Source organism: Bombina bombina, chromosome 4, assembly GCF_027579735.1.
Source record: "Bombina bombina isolate aBomBom1 chromosome 4, aBomBom1.pri, whole genome shotgun sequence".
In the NCBI taxonomy this organism is placed as follows: domain Eukaryota; kingdom Metazoa; phylum Chordata; class Amphibia; order Anura; family Bombinatoridae; genus Bombina; species Bombina bombina.
Genome location: NC_069502.1, coordinates 856,154,172 through 856,173,735, shown reverse-complemented (window position 1 = coordinate 856,173,735; position 19,564 = coordinate 856,154,172). Strand labels below are relative to the sequence as shown.

The 19,564-nt window shown below is 39.4% G+C and overlaps 1 protein-coding gene across 2 annotated transcripts in view; it reads left to right on the top strand.

The window, feature by feature from the left end:
- Positions 1-14,852, top strand: part of LOC128657299 (zinc finger protein 845) — a 143,278-nt gene extending 128,426 nt beyond the window's left edge. For both annotated transcript variants that reach the window (XM_053711588.1, XM_053711589.1), the window contains 3 exons: positions 2,085-2,192; positions 2,857-2,961; positions 13,958-14,852. In XM_053711588.1, coding sequence (XP_053567563.1) covers positions 2,085-2,192; positions 2,857-2,961; positions 13,958-14,544 — 800 coding nt within the window. In that variant the 3' untranslated portion in view covers positions 14,545-14,852. The remainder of the gene's footprint in view (positions 1-2,084; positions 2,193-2,856; positions 2,962-13,957) is intronic.
- Positions 14,853-19,564: the final 4,712 nt, after the last annotated feature.

Sequence of the window (19,564 nt, the reverse complement as noted above, 5' to 3'; positions counted from 1 at the left end):
ACAAGCTGTGTGTGCTGATACACAGGTATAATTATAGCACTACAGCTGCAGTAATACTGGGTCTGATTTACATAGACAAGCTGTGTGTGCTGATACACAGTATAATTATAGCACTACAGCTGCAGTAGTACTGGGTCTGATCTCACATAGACGAGCTGTGTGTGCTGATACACAGGTATAATTATAGCACTACAGCTGCAGTAGTACTGGGTGTGAGTCACATAGACGAGCTGTGTGTGCTGATACACAAGTATAATTATAGCACTACAGCTGCAGTAGTACTGGGTCTGAGTCACATAGACAAGCTGTGTGTGCTGATACACAGGTATAATTATAGCACTACAGCTGCAGTAGTACTGGATGTGAGTCACAAAGACAAGCTGTGTGTGCTGATACACAGGTATAATTATAGCACTACAGCTGCAGTAGTACTGGGTCTGAGTCACATAGACAAGCTGTGTGTGCTGATACACTGGTATAATTATAGCACTACAGCTGCAGTAGTACTGGGTCTGAGTCACATAGACAAGCTGTGTGTGCTGATACATGGGTATAATTATAGCACTACAGCTGCAGTAGTACTGGGTCTGAGTCACATAGACAAGCTGTGTGTGCTGATACACAGTATAATTATAGCACTACAGCTGCAGCAGTACTGGGTCTGAGTCACATAGACAAGCTGTGTGTGCTGATACACAGTATAATTATAGCACTACAGCTGCAGTAGTACTGGGTCTGAGTCACATAGACAAGCTGTGTGTGCTGATACACAGGTATAATTATAGCACTACAGCTGCAGTAGTACTGGGTCTGTGTCACATAGACAAGCTGTGTGTGCTGATACATGGGTATAATTATAGCACTACAGCTGCAGTAGTACTGGGTGTGAGTCACATAGAAAGCTGTGTGTGCTAATACATAGGTATAATTATAGCACTACAGCTGCAGTAGTACTGGGTGTGAGTCACATAGACGAGCTGTGTGTGCTGATACACAAGTATAATTATAGCACTACAGCTGCAGTAGTACTGGGTCTGAGTCACATAGACAAGCTGTGTGTGCTGATACACAGGTATAATTATAGCACTACAGCTGCAGTAGTACTGGATGTGAGTCACAAAGACAAGCTGTGTGTGCTGATACACAGGTATAATTATAGCACTACAGCTGCAGTAGTACTGGGTCTGAGTCACATAGACAAGCTGTGTGTGCTGATACACTGGTATAATTATAGCACTACAGCTGCAGTAGTACTGGGTCTGAGTCACATAGACAAGCTGTGTGTGCTGATACATGGGTATAATTATAGCACTACAGCTGCAGTAGTACTGGGTCTGAGTCACATAGACAAGCTGTGTGTGCTGATACACAGTATAATTATAGCACTACAGCTGCAGCAGTACTGGGTCTGAGTCACATAGACAAGCTGTGTGTGCTGATACACAGTATAATTATAGCACTACAGCTGCAGTAGTACTGGGTCTGAGTCACATAGACAAGCTGTGTGTGCTGATACACAGGTATAATTATAGCACTACAGCTGCAGTAGTACTGGGTCTGTGTCACATAGACAAGCTGTGTGTGCTGATACATGGGTATAATTATAGCACTACAGCTGCAGTAGTACTGGGTGTGAGTCACATAGAAAGCTGTGTGTGCTAATACATAGGTATAATTATAGCACTACAGCTGCAGTAGTACTGGGTGTGAGTCACATAGACTAGCTTTGTGTGCTGATACACAGATATAATTGTAGTAAATGGCTGCATAACATCTGTCGTAAAATTTTATTTAGATTTTATTAAAGTCACTTAGGTTTGTACTGAGTCAGGTGTTTGTTAGGAAGCAGGTTAAGCTGGTATAGGGAGTTATATGTCGCTTTTTCGTACTATTAAATAAGATTCTTATGCAGCGGTTATCTCACTTGTTCTATCGAAAGAAAAATGATCAGATATCAGAATAATTTTATACAATGTATTTCTCATAGAAGCTTCCCCAATAACATTTAATTGAGGCAAAATGTGTTAAAGATGTCTGAATTATAAATATGTGTACTATCAGGTAACTTCCTGCTGTAATTACAGGGCGTCTAGAGGAAAACCCGGGCACTGGGCTATTAAAAGTGAAGGAAGAGGATGAGACAGATGACATGAATAGTCATCAGACTGAAATACATTGGTCCCTCCCTGCCGGTGAGTAGTAATACGTGAGAGTCTGCCGGGGCTGTGCACACAGTTACTTACTGCTCTCCCTCCCTGCCGGTGAGTAGTAATACGTGAGAGTCTGCCGGGGCTGTGCACACAGTTACTTACTGCTCTCCCTCCCTGCCGGTGAGTAGTAATACGTGAGAGTCTGCCGGGGCTGTGCACACAGTTACTTACTGCTCTCCCTCCCTGCCGGTGAGTAGTAATACGTGAGAGTCTGCCGGGGCTGTGCACACAGTTACTTACTGCTCTCCCTCCCTGCCGGTGAGTAGTAATACGTGAGAGTCTGCGGGGGCTGTGCACACAGTTACTTACTGCTCTCCCTCCCTGCCGGTGAGTAGTAATACGTGAGAGTCTGCCGGGGCTGTGCACACAGTTACTTACTGATCTCACTTATAGTTTACTGTCTGGTTTATAAGCGCAGATAACAACATGAGTTAACTTTTGTTTAGTTCATGTTGTGTTTTAATACTAGAATATAGCGGATCACAGCCCAGAATAAAGGCCCTAAGCTAAAAAGTAGAAGACCAGATGGAAAAGTATCACAGTATGTGTATTTGGTGCTATCATCTCTCTGGGAAATACACAAACTTTTTATGGTTAAGTTATAAAATCATGGGATATAAAAACTGAATCTGCTTTATTTGTACAGATGAAGATAACGCTGATATAGTGAAAGTTGAGATAACAGAAGATTTGTTTGTGAGGCATCAGCTGGGAGCCCTGGATGAGGAAACCAGTGACAGTATCAACCCAGGTGAGTGTGCACGTGTGTTTTCTCTGAGGGACATGGGTTACAGCTGAGTATGCACGTGTGTTGTGTTTGAGGGACATGGGTTACAAGTGAATGTGCACGTATGTTGTGTTTCTGGTCTGCAGATTACATGTGAGTGAGTGTTTGTTAAAGGGACAGTCTACACCAGAATTTTTATAGTTTTAAAAGATAGATAATCCCTTTATTGCCCATTCCCCAGTTTTGCATAACCAACACAGTTATAATAATATACTTTTAACCTCTGTGATTATCTTGTATCTAAGCCTCTGCAAACTGCCCCTTTATTTCAGTTCTTTTGACAGACTTGCAGTTTAGCCAATCAGTGCCTGCTCCCAGATAACTTCACGTGCACAAGCTCAGTGTTATCTATATGAAATACGTTAACTAACACCCTCTAGTGGTGAAAAACTGTTAAAATGCATTCTGAAAAGAGGTGGCCTTCAAGGTCTAAGAAATTAGCATATGAACCTCCTAGGTTAAGCTTTCAACTAAGAATACCAGGAGAACAAAGCAAAATTGGTGATTAAAGTAAATTGGAAAATTGTTTAAAATTACATTCTCTATCTGAATCATGAAAGTTTATTTTGGCCTAGACTGTCCCTTTAAGTCTGAGGGATACAGGTTACAGGAGAGTGTGCATGTACATTGTGTCTGAGATGTTTTGGTCAAAGGTGAGTGTGCACGTGTGATATTTCTGAAGGACATGGGTTACAGGTGAGTGTTGTGTCTCTGGTATGCAGATTACATGTGAGTGTGCATGTATGTTTATTTTGAGGGTTACAGGTGAGTGTGCATATGTGTTGTGTTTGAGGGAGACAGGTTACAGGTGAGTGTGCACGTGTGTTGTGTCTGAGGGACATGGGTTACAAGTGAATGTGTACGTATGTTGTGTCTCTGGTCTGCAGATTACATGTGAGTGAGCGTTTGTTTAGTCTGAGGGATTCAGGTTACAGGTGAGTGTGCATGTACATTGTGTCTGAGATGCTTGGATCACAGGTGAGTGTGCATAATAAATGTGATAATCTGGTAAATAATAATCTCATATTCCCATATTAATTTCTGGGTCATCACATAATATTAATAAGAGAGCTATTGATACATCCGACAAGGGCTACAAACAACTTAAACATATAGGTGACTTCTCACTGTTAAACCGTATGGATGTGATTCCTTTAGATGGCTCAGGGACTGAGCGCGGAGAAGGACTGTATGTGTCAGATCGCATGAAGACTTAGGAGGATGAAGTTCCTATAAATACGGCTATAGGCGATTATAGCTTATTAAAGAGACATTGTACTCTAGATTTTTCTTTTCATAAACGTTTTGTAGATGATCCATTTATATAGCCCATCTGGGAGTGTTTTTGTATAAATGTATAGTTTTGCTTATTTTATTAAAAACATGCTGATTTTCAGACTCTTAGCCAAGCCCCAAAGTTTTAGATATATACTGATGTGTGCGGTTCCTGTTTGTATAATCTGTTTTTCCATAGGAGCCATAGTCACATAGAGAACCCCACAGTATCTAGATCGCGGTTTTGGGGGAGAGGCGGCCCTTCCAGGGGGAGATCTTGGTCGTCCAGTGCAGGGCTCGTAGATCATGTACGCAGTGTGTATTGTTATCGAGTACTCTATAGTGTAAAGTACTCAAATCTGTAGTGTATATTTATGGATGCTGCTGGGATCTTGAGATATACAAGCTCTTGTTTTTGTGGCCATTTCGGTCACTGCCTGGACACGCCCCCCGACCCCAAACTTTTTAATCTCAGATATGTCAGTGGGGTGCCAGGTATTTTTTCTGACATACTGAGATTGTGAATTCTCTGACTGATGCTGGCTGGCATATACATTTGTTTGAGCAACTGTATGCTCAAACATGGTATCTATCAGGGAGAGATAATTTATTGGCTCACATACTGGAACATCAGTTGTGATGCCAAGAGTCTCTGTAAATTCAGGCATTTCTGGGGTAGTTAAATTTGGGGGTAGCCAATTTTGGTCATTTGTGTGACGCCTCCTTTTAGGTGGAGGGCAGGGAGCACCAGCATTAGATTCATCACTCAGGGGCTCTATATCTGATGCCGTAAGGGTTGCGCTGTCAGACAGAGCAGAGAGGGTTTCACTCCCTGAATCTTCGGCAAGAATGGCATAAGCCTCTTCTGCTGAATAGCGTGCAGCCATAAGGGATTTTTTTTTCTACCAATTCCCACTTCACCTCCCCCAAAATCCCAGTAAACCACCCAATTACCACTTCCCAATTACCACCCACCCTATTCCCTCAGATTTTTTTTTTTTTTTTTTAATATAAACTAAAAAAAATTGGAAAGCACTGGGAACGGCGGTGATTGGGAACAGCAGGAAAGGGGTTAACAGTGACTAAAGATCCCCACAAATAAACTTTTGGGCACTGATCACAGTAGCAGCTCAGTGATCAGCAGCAAAAAATATAATATATATATTGGTTATCCCCCACAAATAAACTCCCAATGCTTTTGATCAGCACTGATCAAAGCCCTAACAGGCTGATCACAGTGATATTAGGCTGATCACAATAGCAGCTCTGATCAGTAGCAAAAAAATATATATTTTTTAAATATATATATATTTCTCTTTTCATACACAGACAATGACACGCTAATCTGCCTTCCTCTCTCCCTCAGATCGCAGTGAGGGAAACGAGAAAGCGGATACACTTGTAGCAGCCAATGATACCACTCATTGGCTGTTACAGTGTTGCAGGCCATGATCGATACACCTCCTGCATTCTGATTGGATCCTGGGGGAGTGCCTGAGGTGTTAGGCACGTCCGCCAACCGGATGCAGCACGGAGGGGGCACATGATAGAGAAACCGTTAGGACGTTCTATTCTGTCCTAACAGCGCTAAAGCCCAGCACTATTAGGATGGACTAGAGTGTCGTAATGGTGTTAAAAGGTTAAAATAGACTTAAAAACTTTTTCGTTATGCTAGAGTAGCTATTTAAAGGTTTTAAATAAACAAAACTGATGATATTTTTAACACATTTAGTAAAATCAAGTGGCAGATGAAAGGTGTTTTGTTTCTAGGCCTTCCTCTCGCGGGTCATGCGGTGCGACGAGCCCTCTCTGCTCTTAAAATGATTGATCTCTTATCAGGTGGAAAACCAGTTCCCCCCCGATGTCCTGGCCCACACCCATGCCATCCAGCCCAGGTTCAGATTTGACCTCCTAAGGTTTCTTTCTATACTAAAGTCGTGGGGATTTATGAACGCTCCACCTAGACAGCAGACACCTTGGGAGACCCGGATATCCTCGGGCTCCCAACATATTTCTCCCTTGTCCTCTAACTACCAGCTTCTTCTCGATGCCTCAGAACTTGCTAAAACCAAGCAAATGGAAGACTGGGAGAGAGATTGGGGGGTGGGGCTGTCTGCAGAGGATTGGGCTGATGCTATCCAATACACCAAATCGTCAATTCACTGCATGACGCTGTATAAACTAAGTTACTGACAAGGTGGCACTATGTCCCCTCAAAGTTACATAAAATGTTTCCTGGTAGCTCCCCCCTCTGCTGGAGAGGTTGCCAACAGGTGGGCAATCCTCACCACATATGGTGGACTTGCCCTGCCATAACACCCTTGTGGAACAAAGTAGAGACCTTGTGCTGCCGCCTGGGACTGGTAGCATCTCTGACCTCGGAAACAGCCCTGGTGCATGCTGGCCTCCGGCCCCTCTCTGCGCCCGGCCGCACTCTCCTGATAACAATCACAATGGCGGCAAAACTCCTAATTGCTCGTAACTGAAAAGCTATTCCCCCTAACTGACTGGCTTTGACTCAACTTATTTCTTATCTCCGGTCTATGGAGAGCTATGTATATGGCTCTCGCCAACAAATGGACCTGTTCGCCATGGTCTGGGATTCAATGGGAGAAGATATGATCTCCTCCACATAATGGGAGGATAGCCAATACTGTCACAGGACCATACCAGCGGGGAGGGGTCTGCACAGTTCCGCCCTCCCCAAGACTGGCAGGTCACAATAAGGATTTTTCTTTCATGTAATTAGCAAGAGTCCATGAGCTAGTGACGTATGGGATATACATTCCTACCAGGAGGGGCAAAGTTTCCCAAACCTTAAAATGCCTATAAATACACCCCTCACCACACCCACAATTCAGTTTTACAAACTTTGCCTCCGATGGAGGTGGTGAAGTAAGTTTGTGCTAGATTCTACGTTGATATGCGCTCCGCAGCAAGTTGGAGCCCGGTTTTCCTCTCAGCGTGCAGTGAATGTCAGAGGGATGTGAGGAGAGTATTGCCTATTTGAATGCAGTGATCTCCTTCTACGGGGTCTATTTCATAGGTTCTCTGTTATCGGTCGTAGAGATTCATCTCTTACCTCCCTTTTCAGATCGACGATATACTCTTATATATACCATTACCTCTGCTGATTCTCGTTTCAGTACTGGTTTGGCTTTCTACAAACATGTAGATGAGTGTCCTGGGGTAAGTAAATCTTATTTTCTGTGACACTCTAAGCTATGGTTGGGCACTTTGTTTATAAAGTTCTAAATATATGTATTCAAACATTTATTTGCCTTGACTCAGAATGTTCAACTTTCCTTATTTTTCAGACAGTCAGTTTCATATTTGGGATAATGCATTTGAATTAATCATTTTTTCTTACCTTCAAAAATTTGACTCTTTTTTTCCTGTGGGCTGTTAGGCTCGCTGGGGCTGAAAATGCTTCATTTTATTGCGTCATTCTTGGCGCGGACTTTTTTGGCGCAAAAATTCTTTTCCGTTTCCGGCGTCATACGTGTCGCTGGAAGTTGCATCATTTTTTGACGTTATTTTGCGCCAAAAATGCCGGCGTTCCGGATGTGGCGTCATTTTTGGCGCCAAAAGCATTTAGGCGCCAAATAATGTGGGCGTCTTATTTGGCGCTAAAAAATAAGGGCGTCGCTTTTGTCTCCACATTATTTAAGTCTTATTTTTTTCAGTGCTTCTGGTTGCTAGAAGCTTGTTCTTTGGCATTTTTTCCCATTCCTGAAACTGTCATTTAAGGAATTTGATCAATTTTGCTTTATATGTTGTTTTTTCTCTTACATATTGCAAGATGTCTCACGTTGCATCTGAGTCAGAAGATACTACAGGAAAATCGCTGTCTACTGCTGGAGCTACCAAGCTAAGTGTATCTGCTATAATTTTTGGTATCTGTTTCTCCAGCTGTTGTTTGTATTGCATGTCATGACAAACTTATTAATGCAGATAAAATTTCCTTTAGTACTGTTACATTACCTGTTGCTGTTCCGTCAACATCTAATTTTCAGAGTGTTCCTGATAAACATAAGAGATTTTATTTTTTAAATCCATTAAGAAGGCTATGTCTGTTATTTCTCCTTCTAATTTACATAAAAGTCTTTTAAAACTTCTCTTTTTTCAGATGAATTTTTAAATGAACATCATCATTCTGATACTGATAATGGTTCTTCTGGTTCAGAGGTTTCTGTCTCAGAGGTTGATGCTGATAAATCTTTGTATTTGTTCAAGATGGAATTTATTCGTTCTTTATTTAAAGAAGTATTAATTGCATTAGAAATAGAGGATTCTGGTCCTCTTGATTCTAAATCTAAACGTTTAAATAAGGTTTTTAAATCTCCTGTAGTTATTCCAGAAGTGTTTAATCTCCCTGATGCTATTTCTGAAGTAATTTCCAGGGAATGGAATAATTTGGGTAATTCTTTTACTCCTTCTAAACGTTTAAGCAATTATATCCTGTGCCATCTGACAGATTAGAGTTTTTTTGGGACAAAATCCCTAAGGTTATGGGGCTGTCTCTACTCCTGCTAAATGTGCTACTATTCCTACGGCAGATAGTAATTCACTTAAGGATCCTTTAGATAGGAAAATTGAATCCTTTCTAAGAAAAGCTTACTTATGTTCAGGTAATCTTGCTATATTTTTAGCGGATGTTGCTGCAGCTTCAACTTTTTGGTTAGAAGCTTTAGCGCAACAAGTAACAGATCATAATTTTATAGCATTATTATTATTCTATAACATGCTAATAATTTTATTGGTGATACCATCTTTTGATATCATTAGAGTTGATGTCAGGTATATGTCTCTAGCTATTTTAGCTAGAAAAGCTTTATGGATTAAACTTGGAATACTGATATGTCTTCTAAGTCAACTTTGCTTTCCCTTTCTTTCCAGGGTAATAATTTATTATTTCAACTGTTTCTGGAAGGAAGGGAACTTTTTTACCAAAGGATAAAAAATCTAAGGTAAATTTAGGTCTAATAATCATTTCGTTCCTTTCCTCACAATAAGGAACAAAAGCCTGATCCTTCATTCTCAGGAGCGGTATCAGTTTGGAAACTATTTCCAGTTTGGAATATATCCAAGCCTTTTAGAAAACCTATAGCCAGCTCCTAAGTACCCATGAAGGTGCGGACCTTATTCCAGCTCAGCTGGTATGGGGCAGATTACGTTTTCTTCAAAGAAATTTGGATCAATTCCGTTCTCAATTTCTGGTTTCAGAACATTGTTTCAGAAAGGTACAGAATTGGCTTCAGTTAAAGCCTCCTGGTAAGAGATTTTTTTCTTTCCCGTGTCCCAGTTAACACAGCAAAGGCTCAGCATTTCTGAAATGTGTTTCAGATCTAGAGTTGGCTGGAGTAATTATGCCAGTTCCAGTTCTGGAACAGGGGCTGGGGTTTTATTTTATCTCTTCATTGTACCAAAGAAGGTCAATTCCTTCAGACCAGTTCCGGATCTATCAATATTGAATCGTTATGTAAGGATACCAACATTCAAGATGGTTACTGTAGGACTGTCCTGCCTTTTGTTTAGCAAGGACATTATATGTCTACAATAGAGTTACAGGATGTGTATCTACATATTCCGATTCATCCAGATCACTTTTAGTGTCTGAGATTCTCTTTTTAGACAAGCATTACCAGTTTTGTGGCTCTACCGTTTGGCCTAGCCTCAGTTCCAAGAATTTTTTTCAAAGGTTCTCGGTGCCCTTCTTTCTGTAATCAGAGAACAGGGTTTTTTGGTATTTCCTTATTGGACAATATCTGGGTACTTGCTCAGTCTTCTCATTTTCGAAGAATCTCATACGAATCGACTTGTGTTGTTTCTTCAAGTTCATGGTTGGAGGATCAATTTACCAATCAGTTCATTGATTCCTCAGACAAGTGTAACCTTTTTAGGTTTCTAGAATAGATTCAGTGTCTATGACTCTGTCCTTGTCAGACAAGAGAAGTTTAACATTGATATCAGCTTGTCAAAACCTTCAGTCACAATCATTCCCTTTGGTAGCCTTATGCATGGAAATTTTAGGTCTTAGGACTGCCGCATCAGATGCGATCTCCTTTGCTCGTTTTCACATGCGACCTCTTCAGCTCTGTATGCTGAACCAATGGTGCAGGGATTACTCAAAGATATCTCAATTAATATCTTTAAACCGATTATACAACACTCTCTGACATGGTGGAGATCACCATCGTTTAGTTCAGGGGGCTTTTTTGTTCTTCCAACCTGGACTATAATCTCAACAGATGCAAGTCTTACAGGTTGGGGAGCTGTGTGGGGGTATCTGACGGCACAAGGGGTTTGGGAATCTCAGGAGGTGAGATTTCCGATCAATATTTTGGAACTCCGTGCAATTTCAGAGCTCTTCAGTCTTGGCCTCTTCTGAAGAGAGAGTTGTTCATTTGTTTTCAGATAGACAATGTCACAACTGTGGCATACATCAATCATCAAGGAGGGACTCACAGTCCTCTGGCTATGAAAGAAGTATCTCAAATTTTGGTTTGGGCGGAATCCAGCTCCTGTCTAATCTCTGCGGTTCATATCCCAGGTATGGACAATTGGAAAGCGGATTATCTCAGTCGCCAAACGTTGCACCTGGGCGAATGGTCTTCACCCAGAGGTATTTCCTCAGATTGTTCAAATGTGGGAACTCTCAGAAATAGATCTGATGGCTTCTCATCTAAACAAAAAACTTCCCTGGTATCTGTCCGGATCCAGGGATCCTCGGGCGGAGGCAGTGGATGCATTATCTCTTCCTTACAAGTGTCATCCTGCCTATATCTTTCCGCCTCTAGTTCTTCTTCCAAGGGTATTCTCTAATATTCTAAAGGAATGCTCGTTTGTCCTGCTGGTAGCTCCAGCATGGCCTCACAGGTTTTGGTATGCGGATTTTGTCCGGATGGCCTCTTGCCAGCTGTGGACTCTTCCGTTAAGACCAGTCTTTCTGTCTCAAGGTTCTTTTTTCCATCAGGATCTCAAAACCTTAATTTTAAGGTGTGCAGTTTGAACGCTTGATTCTTGGTCAAAGAGGTTTCTTTGACTCTGTGATTGATACTATGTGACAGGCTCGTAAATCTGTATCTAGAGAGATATATTATAGAGTCTGGAAGACTTATATTTCTTAAGGATGGTTTAGATAAAGGTTTGTCCGCAAGTTTCTTGAAAGACAAATCTCTGCTCTTTCTGTTCTTTTTCACAGAAGGATTGCTAATCTTCCTGATATTCATTGTTTTGTACAAGCTTTGGTTCGTATAAAACCTGTCATTAAGTCAATTTCTCCTCTTTGGAGTTTGAATTTGATTCTGGGGGCTCTTCAAGCTTCTCCTTTTGTACCCATGCATTCTTTGGTCGTTATATTACTTTCTTGGAAAGTTTTGTTTCTTTTGGCCATCTCTTCTGCCAGAAGAGTCTCTGAATTATCTACTCTTTTTTGTGAGTCTCCTTTTCTTATTTTGCATCAGGATAAGGCGGTGCTGCGAACTTCTTTTGAATTTTTTACCTAAGGTTGTGAATTCTAACAACATTAGTAGAGAAATTGTGGTTCCTTCATTATGTCCTAATCCTATGAATTCTAAGGAGAAATCATTGCATTCTTTGGATGCTGTTAGAGCTTTGTAATATTATGTTGAAGCTACTAAGTCTTTCCGAAAGACTTCTAGTCTATTTGTCATCTTTTCCGGTTCTAGAAAAGACCAGAAAGCTTCTGCCATTTATTTGTCATCTTGGTTGAAATCTTTATTTCATCATGCCTATGTTGAGTCGGGTAACACTCCACCTCAAAGGATTACAGCTCATTCTACTAGGTCAGTTTCTACTTCCTGGGCGTTTAAGAATGAAGCTTCGGTTGATCAGATTTGCAAAACAGCAACTTGGTCCTCTTTGCATACTTTTACTAAATTCTACCATTTTGATGTGTTTTCTTCTTCTGAAGCAGTTTTTGGTAGAAAAGTACTTCAGGCAGTGGTTTCAGTTTGAATCTTCTGCTTATGTTTTTTCATTAAAATTTTATTCTGGGTGTGGATTATTTTCAGCAGGAATTGGCTGTCTTTATTTTATCCCTCCCTCTCTAGTGACTCTTGAGTGGAAAGATCCACATCTTGGGTAATCATTATCCCATACGTCACTAGCTCATGGACTCTTGCTAATTACATGAAAGAAAACATAATTTATGTAAGAACTTACCTGATAAATTCATTTCTTTCATATTAGCAAGAGTCCATGAGGCCCGCCCTTTTTTGTGGTGGTTTTGATTTTTTTGTATAAAGCACAATTATTCCAACTCCTTATTTTATATGCTTTCGCACTTTTTTCTTATCACCCCACTTCTTGGCTATTCGTTAAACTGAATTGTGGGTGTGGTGAGGGGTGTATTTATAGGCATTTTAAGGTTTGGGAAACTTTGCCCCTCCTGGTAGGAATGTATATCCCATACGTCACTAGCTCATGGACTCTTGCTAATATGAAATGAATTTATCAGGTAAGTTCTTACATAAATTATGTTTTTTCCTCTTTTTTTTTTCTCTTCCTTTCTTCTCCCTCTCTCCCCTCCCCCCTACTATTCCTAGCCCCATTCCCCCATTAGATTTCCCTGATGGAAAATCGCTTAAGCGACCACCTTTCATCTTCAAATATACAAACGCAGTCTGTTCTCCATCTTGCTTAGTCCCTGAACTTCCACTCCTATGTAACACATACTTCTCCAAAATGATTGAAATATTTAATACGTCAGACTTTTTATTCTGAGGTTTACTCTTTCAAAGATTGGGTATATGTGGTTTTGACTTTTGCTCATTGAATGTATGGCATTTCTCCGGAAGGTCGTCTTCCACTCAGCTTTTGTATTCACCCAGTTACTGAACAATCCCTTGTATAATGTTATGTTTCTTTAACCTCAATACAAATTAATATTAAAAAGAAAAAGAAAGGTGTTTTGTTTCTTAATTCCTACATAGCATTAAGTTGTTGTTTTTTGTTGTTGCTAATATTAGGACAGTGTTTTGTTAGAGATTTTGTATGTGTTTCGTATATGTTTTGTTATATCTGTGCATGATTTGGATCTGATATCTGAAAATATATTTGTTACATGATTTTTTGAATTTTTGCTTTAAAATAAATAAAAAATATTCTTTAATGTCTACTAATCTGCCCTTAAAGGGACATAAAACTTAAACATTTTCACAATTCAAATAGAGCATTCAATTTTAAACAACTTTCCAATTTACTTTTATTATTACATTTTTTTTGTTACCCTTTCTTGAAAAGCAGGGATGTAAGGTCAGGAGTTTGCACGTACCTGCAGCACTATATGGCAGCCGTTTTGCAACAATTTTATACATTAGCAAAAGCACTAGATGGCAGTACTGTTTCCTGTCATGTAGTGCTTCAGACATGTGACGCTACCTACCTAGGTATCTCTTCAACAAAGAATACCATGAGAACGAAGCAAATTTGATAATTTAAGTAAACTGGAAACTTTTTAAAACTTGTATTCTCTATCTGAATAATAAAATAACAAATTGGGTTTCATGTCCCTTTAAGAATTGCCATGAAGCTAAGGAAAAGTGTAGGGGTCATAGCCTGCCCCTTACTCTTGTGATAGACACTTATCACAGTTGAAATGTCCTCAAAATATATTTATATGATTAATAACTAACATTAATCCCATTGTGTTTATCAACAGGTGAATTTACAAACTGCAGTAATGCTAGTTCTAGCTATGGTGAAAATACAGATACTTGTTTTAATCTTCAAAATCAAAGAAGCAATGTGGGAAATGTTGTATATGGGAAATATTTTTCCAGACAAACAAATCTTTTAAAACATCAGAAAATTCATACAGGAGAGAAAGCATTTACCTGTTCTTACTGTGGAAAATGTTTTGAACGGAAATCAAATCTTACTACACATCAGAAAATTCATACAGGAGAGAAAGCATTTTCATGTTCTTACTGTGGGAAATGTTTCACTTGGAAAGCAAATCTTACTACACATCAGAGAATTCATACAGGAGAGAAAGCATTTTCATGTTCTGAATGTGGGAAGGGTTTTACTGACCAATCAACTCTTATTAGACATCAGAAAATTCATACAGGAGAGAAAGCATTTTCGTGTTCTGAATGTGGGAAGTGTTTTACTGACAAATCAACTCTTAGTAGACATCAGAAAATTCATACAGGAGAGAAAGCATTTTCATGTTCTTACTGTGGGAAGTGTTTTACTCAGAAATCATCTCTTATTAAACATCACAAAACTCATACTGAATGTTGAAAATGTTTTACCAGCAAAGGAATTTTTTTACTCATCAAAAACTTTATACAGGATAGAAAGGATTTCCATGTTTTTAATATAGGAAACGTTTTGTTTAGAAGTTACAACTTATTGGACATCAGAAAATTCATACTCGAGGGAAAGCATTGTCAAAATTTATGTTAACATCAAATGTGCAAGAGCCTTCCTAAAGTCCTTGTCTGGTTTAGGATGGACCCCCCCACCCCAGCTGCATAAAAAGCATTGTGCGGAATTATAACAACAAAATATATATATATTTCTTTTTATAAATACATTTTTTAAAATATTGTCTGTTTCTGCTTATTTTAGAAAGGTTACTTAATATATGTATATATTCATTAATGTTTTGACTATATTTAAAAAAAAACACTTAATCTTGTGTATTGAAATTATAATAAAAAACATAATTTATGTAAGAACTTACCTGATAAATGTATTTCTTTCATATTGGCAAGAGTCCATGAGCTAGTGAGGTATGGGATATACAATCCTACCAGGAGGGGCAAAGTTTCCCAAACCTCAAAATGCCTATAAATGCCTCACCACACCCACAATTCAGTTTAACGAATAGCCAAGTAGTGGGGTGATAAAAAATGAGTAAAATGCATCAAAAAAAGAACTGGAAATATAATTGTGCTTTATACAAAAACATAACCACCATATAAAGGGTGGGTCTCATGGACTCTTGCCAATATGAAAGAAATTAATTTATCAGGTAAATTCTTACATAAATTATGTTTTCTTTCATGTAATTGGCAAGAGTCCATGAGCTATCGACGTATGGGATAGTAATACCCAACAGAAGAGTCACTAGAGAGGGAGGGATAAAATAAAAACAGCCATTTTACGCTGAAAAAATGAAATCCACATCCAAAAAAATAAGTTTTTCTCATAACTGAAAAGAAAAAGATTAAAGCGCTGCAGAATCTGTTGGCGCTCTGCAAATAACCGATAATAATAATAAACATAAGCAGAGGAATCAAACTGAAACAGCTGCCTGAAGAACTTTTCTACAAAAAACTGCTTCCGAAGAGGCAAATACAACAAAACGGTAGGATTTAGTAAATGTATGCAAAGAAGACCAAGTTGCTGCTTTGCAAATCTGATCAACTGAAGCTTCATTCTTAAAAGCCCACGAAGTGGAGACTGATCTAGTAGAATGAGCTGTGATTCTCTGAGGCGGAGCCTAACCCGACTCCAAATAAGCCGGATGAATCAAAAGCTTTAACCAAGATGCCAAGGAAATGGCATAAGCTTTCTGACCTTTCTTAGAACCAGAAAAGACAACAAATAGACTAGAAGTCTTCCTGAAATCTTTAGTAGCTTCAACATAATATTTCAAAGCTCTTACAACATCTAGAGAATGTAAGGATCTCTCTAAAGAATTCTTAGGATTAGGACACAAGGAGGGAACAACAATTTCCCTATTAATGTTAGAATTCACAACTTTAGGTAAAAATTTAAATGAAGTCCGCAAAACTGCTTTATCTTGATGGAAAATCGGAAAAGGAGAATCACAAGAAAGAGCAGATAATTCAGAAGCTCTTCTAGCAGAAAAGATAGCCAAAAGAAACAACACTTTCCAAGAAAGTAATTTAATATCCAAAGAATGCATAGGCTTAAAAGGAGGAGCCTGTAAAGCCGTCAAAACCAAATTAAGACTCCAAGGAGGAGAGATTGATTTAATGACAGGCTTGATACGGTCCAAAGCCTGTACAAAACAGTGAATATCAGGAAGCTTAGCAATCTTTCTGTGAAATGAAACAGAAAGAGCAGAGATTTGTCCCTTCAAAGAACTTGCAGACAAACCTTTATCCAAACCATCCTGAAGAAATTCTAAAATTCAAGGAATTCTAAAAGAATGCCAAGAGAATTTGAGAAGAACACCATGAAATATAAGTCTTCCAAACTCGATAATAAATCTTCCTAGAAACAGATTTACGAGCCTGTAGCATAGTATAAATCACTGAGTCAGAGAAACCTCTATGACTAAGCACTAAGCGTTCAATTTCCATACCTTCAAATTTAACGATTTGAGATCCTGATGGAAAAACGGTCCTTGAGACAGAAGATCTGGTCTTAAAGGAAGTGGCCAAGGTTGACAACTGGACATGTGGACAAAATCTGCATACCAGAACCTGTGAGGCCATGCTGGTGCTACCAGAAACACAAACTATTTTTCCATGATGATCTTGGAATTCTCTCTTGGAAGAAGAATTAGAGGCGGAAAGATATAAGCAGGTTGGTAAAACCAAGGAACTGCTAACGCATCCACCGACTCCGCCTGAGGATCCCTGGACAAGTACCTGGGAAGTTTCTTGTTTGGATGGGAAGCCATCAGATCTATTTCTGGAAGACCCCACATCTGAACAATCTGAAGAAACACATCTGGATGGAGAGACCACTCCCCCGTATGTAAAGTCTGACAGCTGAGATAATCCGCTTCCCAATTGTCTATACCTGGGATATGTACCGCAGAAATTAGACAAGAGCTGAATTCTGCCCAAGAAAGTATCCAAGATACTTCTTTCATAGCTAGGGGACTGTGAGTCCCACCCTGATAATTGACATATGCCACAGTTGTGATATTGTCTGTCTGAAAACAAATGAATGGTTCTCTCTTCAACAGAGGCCAAACCTGAAGAGCCCTGAAAATAGCACAGAGTTCTAAAATATTGATTGGTAACCTCACCTCTGGAGATTTCCAAACCCCTTGTGCTGTCAGAGATCTCTAGACAGCTCCCCAACCTGAAAGACTTGCATCTGTTGTGATCACAGTCCAGGTTGGATGAACAAAACAAGCCCCTTGAACTATACGATGGTGATCTAACCACCAAGTCAGAGAGAGTTGAACATTGGGATTTAAGGATAATCCCTGCACCATTGATTCAGCATACAAAGCTGAAGAGGTCTCATATGAAAACGAGCAAAGGGGATCGCGTCCGATGCTGCAGTCATGAGACCTAAAACTTCCATTCACATAGCCACTGAAGGGAATGATTGTAACTAAAGGTTTCGACAAGCTGAAACTAGTTTCATTCGTTTCTTGTCTGTTAGAGACAGAGTCATGGACACTGAATCTATCTGGAAACCTAAAAAGGTGACCCTTGTTTGAGGAATCAAGGAGCTTTTTGGTAAATTGATCCTCAAACCATGTCTTTGAAGAAGCAACACTAGTTGATTTGTGTGAGATTCTGCAGAATGTAAAGACTGAGCTAGTACCAAGATATTGTCCAAATAAGGAAACACCGCAATACCCTGTTCTCTGATTACAGAGAGTAGGGCACCGAGAACCTTCGAAAAAATTCTTGGAGCTGTCGCTAGGCCATATGGAAGAGCAACAAATTGGTAATGCTTGTCTAGAAAAGAGAATCGGAATATGAAGATATGCATCCTGTAAATCTAACGTGGACATATAATGACCTTGCTGAACAAAAGGCAGAATAGTCCTTATAGTCACCATTTTGAAAGTTGGCACTCTTACAAAATGATTAAAAAATTTCAGATCCAGAACTGGCCTATTTTCTTTCTTTGGGACAATGAATAGATTTGAATAAAACCCCAGACCCTGTTCCTGAAACGGAACTGGTATGATTACCCCTGAAAGCTCTAGATCTGAAACACACTTCAGAAAAGCCTGAGCCTTCACTGGATTTGCTGGAACGTGTGAGAGAAAAAATATTCTCACAGGAGGTCTTACTCTGAATCCTATTCGATACCCTTGAGAGACAATACTCTGAATCCACTGATTTTGGACTGAATCTGCACAAATGTTTTTGAAAAATTTAAATCTGCCCCCCACCAGCTGAACTGGAATGAGGGCCGCACCTTCATGCAGACTTGGGGGCTGGCTTTGGTTTCTTAAAAGGCTTGGATTTATTCCAACTTGAAGGTTTCCAATTGGAAGCAGATTCTTTGGGGGAAGGATTGGAACGAAAATGATTAGAAGCTTTAGATTTACCCTTAGATCTTTTATCCTGAGGCAAAAAAACTCCCTCCCCCCCCCCCCCCCCCCAGTGACAGTTGAAATAATTGAATCTAACTGAGAACTAAATAAATAGTTACCTTGGAAAGAAAGAGATAGTAATCTCGACTTATATACCATGTCAGCATTCCAATATTTGAGCCACAAAGCTCTTCTATCTAAAATAGCTAAACACATAGCTTTAACATCAATTTTGATGATATCAAAAATAGCATCACGGATAAAATGATTAGCATGTTGAAGCAAGCGAACAATGCTAGACAAATCAGAATCTGTTTCCTGTTGCGCTAAGCTTTCCAACCAAAAAGTTGATGCAGCTGCAACATCAGTCATAGATATAGCAGGCCTAAGAATATAGCCAGAAAATAAGCTTTCCTTAGATAAGATTCAAGTTTCCTATCTAAAGGATCCTTAAAAGAAATACTATCTTCCATAGGGAATAGTAGTACGTTTGGCAAGAGTAGAGAGAGCCCCATCAACTTTGGGGATTTTTTCCCAAAACTCCAATCTAGCTGCTGGCAAAGGATACAACTTTTTAAACCTAGAAGAATGAATAAAAGAAGTACCAGGCCTATCCTATTCCTTTGAAATCATATCAGAAATAGCATCAGGAACTGGAAAAACTTCTGGAGTAACCACAAGAGATTTAAAAACAGAATTTAAACGTTTACTAGTTTTAGTATCAAGAGGACTAGATTCCTCAATATCCAAAGTAATCAACACCTCTTTTAACAAGGAATGAATATACTCCATCTTAAAGAGATAGGTAGATTTGTCAGTGTCAATATCTGAGGTAGAATCTTCTGAATCAGATAGATCCTCATCAGAGGAGGATAATTCAGTATGTTGTCAGTCATTTGAAATTTCATCAACTTTATGAGAAGTTTTAAGACCTTTTACTTTATTAGAAGGCGGAATAGCAGACAAAGCCTTCTGAATCGCATCAGCAATAAAAATCTTTTATATTCACAGGGATATCATGTACATTAGATGTTGAAGGAACAACAGGCATTG